The 16930-nt window shown below is 44.0% G+C and overlaps 1 protein-coding gene across 1 annotated transcript; it reads right to left on the bottom strand.

The window, feature by feature from the left end:
* Positions 1 to 829: 829 nt before the first annotated feature.
* On the bottom strand, positions 830 to 16295 carry LOC135241129 (pyridoxal kinase-like). Its single transcript, XM_064311275.1, has 11 exons — positions 15964 to 16295; positions 14886 to 14940; positions 10616 to 10720; positions 8166 to 8249; positions 6887 to 6921; positions 6609 to 6694; positions 6098 to 6143; positions 4064 to 4175; positions 2696 to 2832; positions 2256 to 2322; positions 830 to 2087 (listed from the first exon to the last, which is right to left on the bottom strand). The coding sequence occupies exons 1-11, from the start codon at positions 16042 to 16044 to the stop codon at positions 1975 to 1977; spliced, it is 921 nt and encodes a 306-aa protein (XP_064167345.1). The 5' UTR covers positions 16045 to 16295; the 3' UTR covers positions 830 to 1974.
* Positions 16296 to 16930: the final 635 nt, after the last annotated feature.

Here is a 16930-nt window from a genome sequence, read left to right as displayed (position 1 = left end):
ACAAGCTGGATGAAATTCATGCAACCTAATGTTTCACATTGAATATTCATATGAATAGGAGTGAGGTGAAATGATAAAATGCATGCAATATAAATGTAGATTGCCCGACACATCTGGTTGAGGAATACAACATTGAAGTGAGGCAACATGTAATTATATCACAGATAATACATCATGCTGCAATAAACGTGTGGTGAGCATGTTGCATAGGCTATGGTATTTTAATGGTTAATCCGCATTAGCCTATATCGAATTTACTATATAGATTGTCTTCGATTTCGTAGGCTGATACATTTTCAATGATCCATTTGAATGACCTTTGTATAAAAACAAATAAATAAATGGTGATTTACGTCGCCCAGAAGACTCGCACTCAGAATTAAAACTCCAACACACAATATTATTATTCGCCGAATAAACGCTAATTTCGACTCATCAAATATTTTCAGGAATTTATCTTGCCTGTTTGATAAATAGCCCAAATACGAGAGGTGGTACAACATGCCGTCCTAACACAACGGCCTTTTTGTGTTTGCGTATTAGCTGGGAATCGAACCCTACATTTTTAAACTTGTCCTTGAATTCTGCTTTTAGTTGAACATAATACCTATATAAGCAAACTTTTGTCACATTTGATTTCTTCCTGTGAAACGGAATAAATGGCTAAAGAAATCTCATTTTTATTTAAAGTGTTTAAGCAACAACTATATACTTTGCTGCCATCTACTGCAAAGAAAAAATAATCTTGGAAATTTACAGAGTATAGGGGCTGGGAGAAGATTCTACAGGACGTTTCTCCAAAAATAATGGGAGCCATAATGGACACAAATCAATTTTAATAAGAAGATGTATGGTTTTATTTGAAAGTTATCAGTCTACCACAACACAGCACCTGGAAATTTGGTACTTTCTAACATAATAAAGAATTACTAACTTCCAGTTCTTTTTGCTGGTACAAATTCAAGAAACCCTTTTACACGATTGCTTCTGACTACACTACAGAGACGCTTTTATGAAACACGCGTTTTAAGTGTGATTTTACAGTGTATGATTATCATTGCAAGTCCTTCAGATAAAAGGGAGTAAATCCCATTGCATGTCACGATCTTGAAATCACTGAACAAAAACTATGTTAAAATACATAAACATGAACAATGCATTTGAATTTTTGAAATGTTTGATATTTCATTTTTTAAAAGAAACAAAAAAGCAACATTAAGTGTGTGGAAATGTGCAAGGTTTAAAATTGTGTAAGACACCCATGTTACTTAGGCTACAGTTCTTCAATCATTTGGATAAAAGCTACTGTTAATGATAAAGATTTGATCTTCAGATCAAGTTTATCTCCTGAATGATTAAATAAAATGCAAATACTGTTTAATTGTGTCATTTTCATCCTCTTCTGAGAGTTACAGCTTTAATCTCCACAAGGATAATGGAGCACTTGGTGACAGATTACATTTCTACCTCACGACTGCAATAGGACCAAAATCGGACCACCTTCATGAGGTCCAATCAGCAGCCAAGGAATGTGTTTAAAAGCCTGCAGTTTAGTTTCACTAACGGCACAAAAATGAACCCAGAAGCACATGAACCACAAAATTGTGGCCCTGTGAACCCAGGAGAGGAGGAGGAGGGAGTATGGGGGTACTCTCACATGCACTGTCCAGTTACGGTCAACACAGACACCGTATAACCGTGTGGCTGGCCTGCTGCACTGTGTGTGCAGGACATACAGAGATGCTACAATAGCTGAGACAAGTAGTCAAACAGTAAGTGAGAGACAGGAAGTGAAATATCTACGGTTCGACTCTGTTCAGTCTCCATGAGCCTCACCCACCCCACCAACCCTATTCAGCTCCTGGCTCATGGAAATCTGCTCTGGAAGAGATTCTAAGGCAATGTTACATTACAGGTCATGTACAGCATCTAAATATTGTGCGGTTGTGTCAGCCGGATAGGGAGATGGTTCTTCTATAGCACGGTGGCCTCTATAACAATGTCTGGGTCCTCTATGTCTGCTTTGCTCTGCACCATCCGCAGCTCCAACTGCGCCGAGCTCGGCTTTCGACCCGGTCCTGCCATCTCTGGGGGACAGGGAGAGAGGGAAAAGAGAGAAGAGAGGGAGAAAGAGAGAGCAAGAGAGAGAAATCATATAATCAACACGTACACACACGTGTACACACTCACACATTCTCCAGTAGACAGTATTACATAATTTAGGCATAACTCATATGCTTAGCATAGCGTCTTACCGTGTGCAAACTTTATGGTCCTCTTAATCACATGGTGCATGACAGAGACCGTCTTGTCACAAGCTGTCTGAGGGATGGAAGGAGGGAGGGAGGGAGTGGAAATAAAAGTGAGAAAGAGGCAAAAGTAAGATGGTTAACCTTCATACACAACGCATTAATCAGTCACGCCAAAGGGTTGAGCACAGCATTTATTTTTGCAGTAGAAGACACTGCACTGCCAACACATTATTAATAAATTATTATGGGACTATTTAGCTGTTAAACCAAGGCAGGAAATCAGCTGCAGGCTTTTCCATTTTAAACTCCAGCTTGTGATGCCGGTGGTTATGAGCAGACTGTCTCACTCCCTCAGGAGCTGTTGGAGGTGGGGTTGGGGCTGGGGGAGTGAGGAGAGTTGTTTGGACTGTACATGGAGGTGCAGGAGGGGGGTAGTAGCTGACCTTCAGGTCTTTAGGGTGATGGTGAGTCCAAGCTAGTAGCATTGCAGCAAACAGATCACCCGTCCCCACAAACACTGCATCTACCTTCGGGATCTCCATCCTGATCCGCTGGGTGGCCATGGTACCATCCGGCTTCACTGGACACACACAGACACACACACGCACAAGCACGCACGCACGCATAGACACACACACCCAGACACACACACGCACAAGCACGCTCGCACAGACACACAGACACACACAAGCACGCACGCACGCATAGACACACACACCCAGATACACACACACACACAAGCACGCATGCACACACAGACACAGACACACACAAGCACGCACGCACGCATAGACACACACACCCAGACACACACACACACACACACAAGCACGCACGCACGCACGCACACACAGACACACACACGCACAAGCACGCACGCACGCACGCATAGACACACACACCGAGACACACACACACACAAGCACGCACGCACGCACAGACACACACATACACATACATGCACATGTACAGGGCCAAAAAATAATCAGAACCCAACAGGACCAGGAAAACAGGAATCGCCAGACCGGGAAAATTGAGGACCACTGCAAAGCCCTTTAAGATGGAAAGCAGACACCACAGAGCTCTCTTCAGTTATCACGGCGATCATCAGTGTGGCCTGGGAGCAACGTGCTGGTAAAGTGGCACAGTAGTGTACTGCAGTAGTAGGGAACTGGACATTTATCTCCAGAAGTTGCTGGCTTGATCGTCAGGTGGGGCACTGCTATTGTATGGACCTGTGAACAAAGTGTATGTATGTGTCTGTATATTGTTTATTATATTATATATACAGTATGTATATAGCAATAAAGGTCTCTGTGTTGGGAAAAAGCACAATATAAATAAAATCTTTTATATAGAGTGATGCATGGCCTGTGTTTCACGCGGAGAACAGACAAAGATTGACTAAAAAGGATAATTAGCTTGTTGCAAAACAAAACAACAAATCAGTAGGGTCAGCACTGCCCCCTGGTGCTACAAATATATATATATATTGGCTTGCAGCACACTGCATTTATAAATGGAAGCAGACACTATAATGGATGTTGGAGTATGAGTGGCAGTGTAGTGTACTAGTTAGGGAACTGTGCTTGTAACTGAAAGACTGCATGTTTGATTCCCAGTCGGGACACAGCCCTAGAGCAAAGGTACATAAACTGAAGTGCGTCTGTGAAATATCCAGCAGTATAAATCTATATACGCAGAAATAGAATCTTTAAAAGTCACGTTGGATAAGAACATCTGCTAATTGCCAAAATGTGAATGGAATGGAGTTTGTCCCAGAAAGGTACTCTAGATTCCAGGTAACGCACCTGTTCTCTGGCTCCCCAGGGCCACCAGGAACTGCTCCCCCATTTGGGATGGGAGGTCAGAACTGGTGATGACCACAGTATCAGGGCCCATGCTGTGGAGCAGGTCCATCACCTGGAGACAGCAGAGAGCAGGTCAGAGGTCAGAGCTGAGCATCCGGCCTCATGCAGCAGAGAGCAGGTCAGAGGTCAGAGCTGAGCATCCGGCCTCATACAGCAGAGAGCAGGTCAGAGGTCAGAGCTGAGCATCCAGCCTCATACAGCAGAGAGCAGGTCAGAGCTGAGCATCCGGCCTCATACAGCAGAGAGCAGGTCAGAGGTCAGAGCTGAGCATCCAGCCTCATACAGCAGAGAGCAGGTCAGAGCTGAGCATCCGGCCTCATACAGCAGAGAGCAGGTCAGAGCTGAGCATCCGGCCTCATACAGCAGAGAGCAGGTCAGAGGTCAGAGCTGAGCATCCGGCCTCATACAGCAGAGAGCAGGCCAGAGTCAGAGCTGAGCATCCGGCCTCATACAGCAGAGAGCAGGTCAGAGGTCAGCTGAGCATCCGGCCTCATACAGCAGAGAGCAGGTCAGAGGTCAGAGCTGAGCATCCGGCCTCATACAGCAGAGAGCAGGTCAGAGCTGAGCATCCGGCCTCATACAGCAGAGAGCAGGTCAGAGCTAGCGATCCGCCTCATACAGCAGAGAGCAGGTCAGAGCTGAGCATCCGGCCTCATACAGCAGAGAGCAGGTCAGAGCTGAGCATCCGGCCTCATACAGCAGAGAGCAGGTCAGAGGTCAGAGCTGAGCATCCGGCCTCATACAGCAGAGAGCAGGTCAGAGGTCAGAGCTGAGCATCCGGCCTCATACAGCAGAGAGCAGGTCAGAGCTGAGCATCCGGCCTCATACAGCAGAGAGCAGGTCAGAGGTCAGAGCTGAGCATCCGGCCTCATACAGCAGAGAGCAGGTCAGAGGTCAGAGCTGAGCATCCAGCCTCATACAGCAGAGAGCAGGTCAGAGCTGAGCATCCGGCCTCATACAGCAGAGAGCAGGTCAGAGCTGAGCATCCGGCCTCATACAGCAGAGAGCAGGTCAGAGCTGAGCATCCGGCCTCATACAGCAGAGAGCAGTGTCAGAGCTGAGCATCCGGCCTCATACAGCAGAGAGCAGGGTCAGAGCTGAGCATCCGGCCTCATACAGCAGAGAGCAGGCCAGAGCTGAGCATCCGGCCTCATACAGCAGAGAGCAGGTCAGAGGTCAGAGCTGAGCATCCGGCCTCATACAGCAGAGAGCAGGCCAGAGCTGAGCATCCGGCCTCATACAGCAGAGAGCAGGCAGAGCTGAGCATCCGGCCTCATACAGCAGAGAGGCAGGTCAGAGCTGAGCATCCGGCCTCATACAGCAGAGTAGAGGTCGGGAGGTCAGCTGAGCATCCAGCCTCATACAGCAGAGAGCAGGCCAGAGGTCAGAGCTGAGCATCCGGCCTCATACAGCAGAGAGATCAGAGGTCAGCTGAGGTCAGCTGAGCATCCAGCCTCATACAGCAGAGAGCAGGCCAGAGCTCAGAGCTGAACATCCGGCCTCATACAGCAGAGAGATCAGAGGTCAGCTGAGGTCAGCTTAGCATCCGGCCACATACAGCAGAGAGATCAGAGGTCAGCTGAGGTCAGCTGAGCATCCGGCCTCATGCAGCAGAGAGCAGGTCAGAGGTCAGAGGTGAGGGTCACACCTTAGTCACTGAATTAATGCTACACGTAGGCATCAGTCAGTTAACAGAATGCTGATTCAGACACTCAGACCCTTTACACAGAATACAAATGTTCCTGCTGGCATTACACAAGAGTGGTGCAGTGTAACAGGTTAGTGTTACAATGGCAGTATAGTGTACAGGTGTAGTGTAGCATTACTAGCATTATAGGCTAGTGTTACAGAAGTATGCAGTGTTAAAGATTAGTTTTACAGGTGTAGTGTTGCATCACAGGTTAATGTTACAGGCGCAGTGTAGTGTTACAGGTGTAGTGTTGTGCTGCGAGTGTAGTGTAGGTGCAGCCTCACCTCTACAGCATCCTTCTCCGTGCTGATGGTTTTCCCTGTGAGCAGCCTGAAACACACACACACACTCAGGATGTTACACGCTCAATTAAAGGCTACTGCATGACCTTACACATATCACCACTCCAACAGGCTCATGACATTACACACTGACATTGCGGAACTAGAACAACTACATACCCCAGAGGCATCTTCACTCACCAAACCTGATTCAAACACTTCATTTCAAATACTTTAACCCTTTAGCCACCAGTAAAATTCATACTGCATACCGATTTTTTAAAAGAACGTCTATTTTCACCAACATTCAAACAAAATGATTCTTTCATATGATTGTAACATTTGTTGAGGATTGTTTCACTGATGATTTTCAGGGAGCAGAATTTGTTTTATGGGTTGTTCACATTAGGCACATTCAGTAAGACATGAAACTCATTCACAGACACACACATGATTACAGTTTCAAGCGCACTTATAGTCAGCTACAGCTACCCATGTCTCTGCTGACACTCACTCCGCCTCAAACTGGTTGGGTGTCAGGATTTCGGCCACGGGGAGCACTTGGTTCTTGTAAACAGGCAGCAGGTTCTCTGGAACATACTAAAGAAAGAGGGGTGGCAAGATAGTGGGAAATGAATACGGAAAATGAAAGTGATGCAGAGAGAGGAGGGACAGCCAAATAATTATCATTTGGTATGTTCTAACTCAGGTTCAAGTAGGCAGATAAATTTATGTTCAACAATAGATTTTTGTGTGAAGCAACCCTTTAGACATATGAACACTGGCACTCACCATTGATCCTTGGTCTCCCAGTACAGGGTCACACACTGTATGAACAAAGAACTCGTAGAGTCAGTCACACATATATAATCTGCATATAGAGAGCATAAACAAGCAGCCACAGTCTGAACTAACATATTCTCAAACAAATATAAATATAGAGAAAATAAACTTTATTTAAATAAAAAAAAATTGTTCACACACCATGTAACAAGAGTGCAAATCACATAACAGACAAAAAGATAGCTAAAGATACAAGATAGCTGAACTTAATCGATCAATGCAAGAAATATACTGCCACAAAAACACCCCCCCCACCAGACACACACACACATATATACACATATGTATTCACAAACACCCACAAATGCATGCACGGACGTGCACGCGTGCACACCCACATGCACAGACACACGCAGGCACAGGCACACACACACACACACACACACACACACACACACTGAGCATTCATGCTTTGACGCAGACCAGCCCATTAAAAACCCTGTCAGTAAAGACCCTGAAGAGGCTGATTGTATGATTTGTTCGGATGCCATTTAAAAGGGTTTTACACTGCCAGCGGAAGGAACACTCCATCTATTCATAACGCAGTGCTCTGTAACCCTGTTTCACGGTTGGCTGGCAGGACTCGGTGTCTTGAGCCAAAGTGGGGAGGCTGGGAATGCTGGGAGCTGCAGTGTGGGGGCGTGTGCACCGGGACAACAGACAGAAAGTCGCATCTCTCTGAGGGCTCTGTTTCCAGGTCTCTATGCAACCCAGAATATCCCAGCATGCCCTGCAGTGGTCCCAGCTGAGAAACCATCACGGGAGGCGAGAGAGAGAGAGAGAGAGAGAGAGAGAGAGAGGGAAAGGGAGAGAGAGGGAGAGAGAGAGAGAGTGGATACAAAGATATAGTGAAGCAGAGAGGATGAATGTGACAGCGAAATGAAGCTGAAAAAGGCAGGGAACAAGGGAGCAAGAAAGAGGAGAAAAAAGATGAATAAAGACTGGAGGGAGAGAAGGAGAAAGAGACAGGGCAGAAGGGCTTCTGCTCCAACAAGACAGATATAGTAGGGCTGAGAGGCCTGGGGGAGGAGCCTAGGAGAGGAATTGGGGGGGGGCTTTACTGGTGTCAAAGGGTTCAAATATTTTAAATCCAGCACAGTCTTATAAATATGTTGCGGGTGCAAGTGCAATGACTTCACTGATAAAAAGAAAGAACAGTCTGAAATAAACTTTATGGCTTAATTACTTGATGGCACAATAACTGGACTGCATAATGACAGGGACGCACCGTACACCAGGTTTGGGTTCGCCCTCTTCAGCTCCTGCACAATGTCCACCACCATCTCCAGGAAGGACTTGTCTCTGGTGTACCCTGCCGGAGGTGGAGGAGGATTCCGGGTTAGGCAACTGGACCTCACCCAAAGTTATGCTCAATGGCTAGCCATTTGTTTTTGGGAACACGTGTGCATGTGTTTGTGTGTGTGTGCGTGCGCGCGTGTGTGCGTGCAGTCATGCACATGTGGAAAACTTCAGCATAACCATTGAACAGCATGAAACTGTCACACAACTCTAAATTACTTCACACCCGGGTGATGACATTGGCATACATCTGTGAAGGACTGCCTTCTATAGAGCTGCCACCGTTCAACAGAAATTCAGGACTCTTTAATAACACATTAACAAGATTATCACAACAGAGGAACATCTTAAGATACACTGACATTTTGACATTTCAATAAACTGTTGATTTAACAAATTAGGTATTCCACACAGGCTTGCAAATCTAATTCTGTCTACACTGCTTTTAAATAGTGAACTCATTCACCAGATGCTCAATTTAAGTTAATATACTATAATGTAATATAACCATGTATTTTACTGTGGAACTGATGACAGAAATCAGTGTTACTGTGTAATTCAGATGCTGAAATGCCACATACTGACTAATTCAATAACCCGTGTAGCTAATGACTTGCATAAGCTTGTTACTTGTCAAGGCTACCAATCCGTTTAGTAAAGAATGCTGTGCAAAGGAAACTCCTGATTCCTGCATATTTTCCAGTTTCTTTCCTGGCTGACGGCTTTCACAACCTGTCCACATGGGGGAACTGAAGTCGGTTTTTGTGTCTTTCTTTGTCACGGTAAAGGTTAGGGTTTTGTGTGGGTTAGCCGGTCCTAAACCTGCACATAGGGGCAATTCCTGCCTCCAGAATTCTGATCCTTCTACAAGAGGTCTGTCTGTCTGCCTCTGTGTGGGCTGGGGGCAATAAATGAGAATTTGAGGGGTTTAGGGACACCCCAGATATGATTGAAACTCATTGCAATGACATATGGTTAAACACACACTCCTGTCCTGTCCTTCAGCTAGAAGGAAATGAACGTTGTAACTGATGGATTTGTTAAATTCGCTTAAACAACAGGCCTGTTATATAGGAGTATCAAAACCATTATTAGCAGGTAAAAGTGGTCACAGAGATATTATTACCCAATTACCTTTTCCCCTGAGGGTAATAAAATGAAATAGAATTTAATTGGACTTAATTACTGAAGAAGACATTATAATGATAAATGCCCTACTGCAGCTAATGCAGTAGTGGTAAAAGCAGAGTCAGGTTTTGCGTGGGCTGATCTGACTCTTTAACCACATCTCCCTATGGCACATATGAGACCAATTTCATGTTCAGTAGATGTGTTTGGTTTACACTCCCTGTCCATCCTCTCCATGAATCTGGGTCAATCTGAGGCCAGGAGGGCTGGGGTGCCATTTTGTGAACCTTGGAAACACTGATTTTGCAGAACTGGCTGTGCACATTCTGGCTCTAATACATAGATCCAGCTGAGCCTTCTCATTGAGGCTATAAGCCTCAGATTTCACCAATCAAACCCTGTTTACACAGCCCCGTAGTGTGAATGGAGTATTATTCTATCCTCTATCCTTCACACTCTCACCCACTCACTCAGCCAGCTTCTCTGTCTCTTTCCCTATCGCTCCATCGCTCGCCATATCATCTTTCCCATTACTTCCCCCTTTTCTCTAAACATCTTGTTCAGCCTGTTTCATTATCTTTCCTCAATCTTTCCATCTCTCTGTCTGTCTCTGCAGTCAGATGCCCTCTTTTTCTTTGTGTTTTAAAGGTAATGGAGAAGTATTCTACAGGAAAGAGACACTTTTGCTTCAGGTCTGCACACTCCCCTTACAAGAAGTCTGCTCCACGTGGCTCCTGTCAAAGTCCCATCTAATGGAATATGTTAGAAGTGTAGACTCTGCTAGGTTAATGGGGCTGTGGATTGTGGCATACGTGGGCCTGTGGTAGAAACGGTTCTGTATTTCTAACCTTGCAGCTCATAGGTACACACGAATGTTCCACTGTGTCAGAGATCACCCTGTCATTGATTCCATTTCCAGTCAAATCAGCCATTCATTGCAATATTCTTTTTTTCAGAGCCAGACAATAATGCAGGAAACATTTAACAGAAAATTACAGGAAAGCATCCTCCACTACGTATATCAAACCTATCAGCATTTGTTCACTCTTTCTTTTGTGCACCCAACTACCATGCTAAGGCAATGCTCTTTCCAATCAACAAACAAGTTACAGCTGTGTCCTCCTAACAGATAGGTAAAATTTCAGTATTCCGCATGTACGTCAACATATCAAAAATATACAATACCCTGCTTTTCATAGACCAGTCAAAAAAATAGAATTATTTTCATGAGACACAAGCTAACAGTCTTACCTGTTAGCACATAGTCATAGTGGTTGACGTTGTTGAGTTTGATGCCCTCATACAGAACGTGTAGCTCATCGGCAGTCAGAACTTGGCCTTTCCAGTGAGGGTAGCCTGAACATGAGATATGGTAGGTCAAAGGTCAGCCAAACCCAACTTTTATCTAGACACATGAAACACACACAAGTTAAACTTCTTTTAGAGGCCTACCAACAGCTCTTTCTCAACCAGTGCAGCCTCCAGACATTACAAATACATAATACAGGGACAATGTACCAAGCCCATTTAAACTGAAATACATGATTCACACTTGACATACAGTAAAGAGTACTGGCAGAACTTCAGTGTTTTCACATAAATCATAGTTCTAAGATGGGATGTACCTGAAAGTCAGAAGCAACAGAAGAACTTGAAATAATGTAAAAAATAGTGGAAAGTTTTTTGTCATAGTGGTAGTGAGCACTTTTCAACTCAAGCACACAACACTTTATTGAAAATTCAAACTGGGTTTATATTACGCCTAAGCTCATGCTTATCTGTGGCTGGAAAGGGCCGTTGTTACTATAATATCCCACAGAGCTGGAATGTGTTCTTGCTGTGAGGTGTACCAGGATTGGCTGGGAGGGATGGAATGTCTGGAGCTGAGTGTTTCAAGAGGATTATAAAACCCTCCAGCCTTAATTTCACAGCAGTGCACAATTCTGCCTTCCACCAGCAGGGGGCCGAAGATAACCCAAGGGACCAGTGGGACATAAGAGGACCAGAAGTTTTGCATTGGAGATCTGTGCATAGAGTTTGTGCGTGCATGTGTATGTGCATTGTGTTTGTTTGTGCATGCACTTGACTGCGTGTACGTAAGTCAATGGCGCATGCGCGCACACACACACACACACATCTGCAATCTCGTTTCAGGTGTTAAAGCCACCACTGCCATTTCAGTCCAAACTGTAAAAGATCAGTATTACATAAGCGGGAAAATGTGCTGCATTTATTAGCGGAAACAGCCTAGCATCGTTGGTGGAAATGAGCCCAGATTTTCTCACACAGCAAAAGAGATTGCTCATGCCATACAGGCAGAACTACAACATCACTGTTGTTGCAAATTAATAGGTTTTTCATTCATACCATGAGGGGCAGCAAGAAAATCAGTTTAGCTTGGAGAAAAAAGAATCTGCAGAATGTGTTTTTTTCATCTAGGGAAATAAAAGGAGGCATTTTAGAGGGGAAATGCATAAATCATTAGGTGAACATGCCAGGAAGAGTTACTGCTAAACTAGCATACAGAAACAGATGAGACCAGTGGTGAATATCAACATTTAACAGCTCCAGAATACTCAAATACTCCATCCTCCTTTCATTTCCCCCATTCTTTTTTCATTCATTTAAAATTCTTCCTCCTCATCTCCCTTCCTTTTCACTGCATAGCAGGCACAGAACTCAATGTCCTGAGACTCTGGCAGAGAGACTGATTAACCCTGTGGGCTATGGGTGAATGGAGAAGAAGAGGGAGAGGGGGAGAGGGGGAGAGGGAGAAAGGGAGGGAGGGAGAGAGAGAGAGAGAGAGAGAGAGAGAACAATCTGGGAAGCTGGAACGGGGTTGCCGTGGCTAAGAGGAATGCATCTCCGTCTCCGACCCACCCCCTTCCCCCCCACACTCCCCAAACGCCTCCTGGTAAGTGTGAGAAAGCCCTGAGAGACAGAGAGGAGGACAGGAGGGAGAGGAGAGCAGAGAGGGAGAAGAGAGGAGTGAGGGAGAGGAGAGGAGTGAATGAATGAAACCACGGTAGACAGAGCATCATTGTGCTGGGAAATTACATAAAAGCAACTGCCCAGTCCCCTACCCAGTGAGAACAGCCTATGGGTGGAAGAGCAATGGGAATGAACAAGAGTGTCCTGGGGAAACCGGGGGCCGGATAATGTGCTGAGGACCGAACAGTGCAGAACCATTCCATTCCATCATTCACTAAGAAACACACAGAGAGGCACCAGTAGCTCTCACTTCATCACACTGTACTCTGTCTTTATTCGGGCAGTGCTACCTTAATGCTGTCCTTAATTGCAGAGTATCAGGATGAGTGCTCAGTTTTACAATGCTTATGAAACACTCCCACAAATATGACAGATTAACCTGTAGCTCTCGGGGTAACCTATCAAAAGATAACAAGATAAACCACAAGCAATTCTTGGATTAAACATTAACAATAAGACTGTATTTTCCGCCCTTCTGTGTCACCCTGTCTGAACCTGTCAAATTATTGAACATACCCAACCAGTTTTTACAATTCACTCATTTTTACTCATTAAACCTTTGTCACACAAAGCTCTCCTGTTGACCTAAAATCCTGTCTTCAAGGCAGACTGAATAGGGTAATCATAACCATCATCAGTGCATTTGTGGCCAGTTTCCTCACCAGTTTAAACCAGTTCACGGATTTCACAACATTTGGGACATACGGCATCGCAGGTGTTTCTGATCAGTGAGGTGTGTTCAATTGTTTCCTTAGTGCAGGTTTAAGTGAACTTTCAGTATCTAATTTTTATTCTAGCCTTTTGCCTTTGGAGTCTGTTATTGCCATTTGTCAACATGAGGACCAGAGGTGTGTCAGTGAAAGTTAAGGAAGCCATAATGAGACTGAGACACAAACAGTCAGAGTCATAGGCGAAACCTTAGGCTTACCAAAATCAACTGTTTGGAACATCATTAAAAAAAGAGAGCACTGTGAGCTGAGACATCACCAAGAGCCTGGTATTTCAGCAAAGTGGCCGCATTTGTCTTGGATAATGCAAGTTGCACACTGAAACCATACCAGCAAACTCTCAAAGGCTCGATGCCAAATGCTGTCTGTTTAACTTGCAGTGCCCACATTGTGGCACTAGCGAGTAGAATTTGGCAAGGCAATTTCCCTCAAAGTATGACATCCTTGTGGGAGCTGTTAAAAAGGTTTTTAAGCATTGTCCAAGCAGAAAGTTTCACTACAAAGTGCTTTTAAGAAATGCAATAACAGAGCAAGGTTTAGACCTACCAATAAAACTCCCACATTAGCCATGAAAAAGGAGATGAGGCAGTTTATATTCTGCTGTGTCGTACCATTCCCACTACTGCAATTTCTACCCCAGATTTGTGGACCTGGAGACGGGCACCTCGCAAAATACTGCTGTGTGGGCACAGTTCGAAGGGTTGCTGTACGACAAGAGTTTAGAGGCGCAGCTGACATTATTCGCAGAGCATGGCATAAGCCTTGTTGAAATGACCACTGATTTGAGAGTACAGAAATCAGAACGCGACATAGCTCAGGAGGTAAGACCGATTGTCTGGCAGTCGGAGGGTTACCGGTTCAAACCCCGCCCTGGGCATGTCGAAGTGTCCTTGAGCAAGACACCTAACTCCTAACCCCTAACTGCTCTGGCGAATGAGAGGCATCAATTGTAAAGCGTTTTGGATAAAAGCGCTATATAAATGCAGTCCATTTACCATTTAGAACACATAAGATTGAAGAAATGAATACCGAGCATGAGCTCAGCAGATGCACAGCACAGTCAAAAAGATAAATAGCCAATGCATCAAATTATTCAAAGAACGTAATCCCCAGCAAATCTGCACATTTGACTTGACAAAACTCCCTCTGGACTTGATTCCAGGATTTGAAAAGAACTGTTCTTCAAAACTCACCAATTACAAACTATTAGCAAAAGAAAGCAGCACTGAGGGACTTCAGGGACAAAGGTGAGAAAAGCTTTCCAAATACTGCACAGCAAAATGAAAGTTTGCTATTACCATCAGATCCATCATGTTATACCAGATGTTGTCAAGCAATGATAGAGGCTACTGTTAAAAACGGACCATGATTAAATTAAATCACTAAATGAAAACCTAACATTTTTTATGTAATTTCCATTTTAATCCATTTCACATTTTATTGACCAACCCAGATGCAGCCATTGCATTTTTATGAATACCCTTATATTTAACATTTTCATGCACTGCACATCAACAGTGTATGCTACTTCCCGCAGAGATATAAACATATGTATGTGTGAGTGTGTGTGTGTGTGTGTGACACAATAAAAAATATATTCTACAACTCTATGTATGTAGTTCCATTAACCACAATATATATGGCGTTTCACTTATCAACTTGAGTGACTGGGGGGTGCAATGTAATCATTGCGTAACACATGCAAACAAAGAAGGCTCCACTACGTTTGGAAGACTGAAATGCAGATAAGAAACCTTCTATGGAAAAATGGTGATCCTTGTCATTACATCTGACCTGCTCACCTGTATGATTGGAGAACTGTACTGAGTTGATTGAGTCCACCTCAAACCCCAGCACCTGTGTAACAGGCAGAAAATCAGACAGACAGGTAATACTTAGACACCAGGAAATTAATCATTTACAGACTTGGTTGCTAATGCGTGTGCATGGTATGATGACAAAATCATGAGCAGTGGTGATTCTTACCCAGCATGCCCTGCAGTTTATCTGTATGAAGCTTTATTGTGGCTTCAGACTGGCCAAATGGATCCTTATAATATGTACTCAACACAAAAGCCACTCTTCAACACAAACACACGCGCGCGTATTGAAAATAGAAGTTAAATACAGAGTGTTTCTATATCTGTTTCTGCAGATAGTAAAATGTTAGATTTAAGCGAGTCAAGCTGACTAAACTCCACTTTTCTCAATATGAATGAAAATCGTCCATTTAGATTTCTACAGGACCCATCTTCGAGGTGTTACTAGGGGGCGTTAGCATGCAATTTAACCAACTCATATATGTAGCTACCGTGTGCAACTAACAAAGTGACAAGTATGTGCAGCAGCTTTCATGACTACAGAAATAATATGTTGGATAAGCGTCACTAAATGGTCCTGGCAATAACACGCGTAACTTTTAAGCAGTTAGCTAACTAACGTATAGCTAGCAATACCTACTGGCGATTTTAACTGAAGTAGCTATCCACAGGAATCGCACCGACTGCCAACTTACAGTAGTCGTACTGTACCTACCCGCATATTTGAAGGTGCACTACTAAATGCAAGCTAAGAAAAAAATTATCCCAATTGACATTCGGGCAATAATCGTCGCAATGACGTTTAATGAACGTTAGACTGTTTAAATCCGTACATTCACTTCATAACCACGATGGAGGACATTTTACCATGTTACCTTTAGCAGTTGTCTACTGAGTAAAAGCAACTGTAATTAATGACTTTCTTGTAATGTAGATAGCACCGGCAAGTCAAAGGGGACATTTGAAGTGGTCACTTCACAACGCGATAAATCGTAGTCATTTGTCTGAGGAAACTACACGCTTCCTCTAATTCAGCTGATCAAATAACTGCGTATATTACCTGCAAAGGGAATGTTGCCGATTTATTCCCGACGTATCCTCTGACAACATGACTTTGTATTGACAACACTCTGCATTCCATTTCGTGCGTAGCTAGTTTTTATCAACTCCAAACCAAGGTTCGCGAGTGAAGAGTGTAGGCTAACGTTACGTTGGCAAAGAGTAGTTCGCTAGCTGTACAGCAATCAGTAAACCTGAACCTTGCAATCGGTCAGTTCAACAACGATGAAGACAAACACGAGTGACAGACCTGAAGGACATTGAACACACAGAAATACTACACATTGAGGAATTGACTGAAATTCTACAGGCATTTTAGACGGACACCTAAGTGCCGTTACATCACGTGGGCGAAGTATTTGACTGGTTAGGATGTGACAGCATGTTATATCACTCTTTTAGATCGATTTGCATTGTCCACTATTTTTTAAAACAAAAATATTACGTATTCTTGGAGAGATAATTTATGTCTGTATGAAATAAGCTGTCAATTTGATGTAAGTAAGAAGTTATAGAGAAGTTATAGCAAAACGCAGAAATGTTTTCTCGAAAATCTTCTCGGCCATCGTTACTGATTTTAACTGTATGCATTTCCCCATTCTATATTACTTCACTGATGGACTACGTTTTAAAATGAACATATGCGGTCTAAAAGTTCTCAGTTCCTTAAATTATTCAAATTCAACACGGGAGGAGGCGCGTAAGTGGGGTCCTTCCGTGGACTTGTCGCGTTGTGAAATACCTCTATTCCCTCGTTTTACTCGGTTTTCTCAATGGCCAGATGTTAGCCAGCCGGGAGGACGTGCCTGTGCAACATATGGCCGAAGTTTATAATCTCCATCCAGTTTCTATAATAACTTGCTTCTACTGCAAGGTTATCATTTGATGACGACAATGATTATAAACATCATAATTGTATTCATTGTCTGTCCGGGTAAGCAGACCCTTATACAAGACTTCTAACGCTT

This window comes from Anguilla rostrata, chromosome 15 (genome assembly GCF_018555375.3).
Source record: "Anguilla rostrata isolate EN2019 chromosome 15, ASM1855537v3, whole genome shotgun sequence".
Classification (NCBI taxonomy): domain Eukaryota; kingdom Metazoa; phylum Chordata; class Actinopteri; order Anguilliformes; family Anguillidae; genus Anguilla; species Anguilla rostrata.
This window is presented reverse-complemented; position numbering and strand designations above follow the sequence as displayed.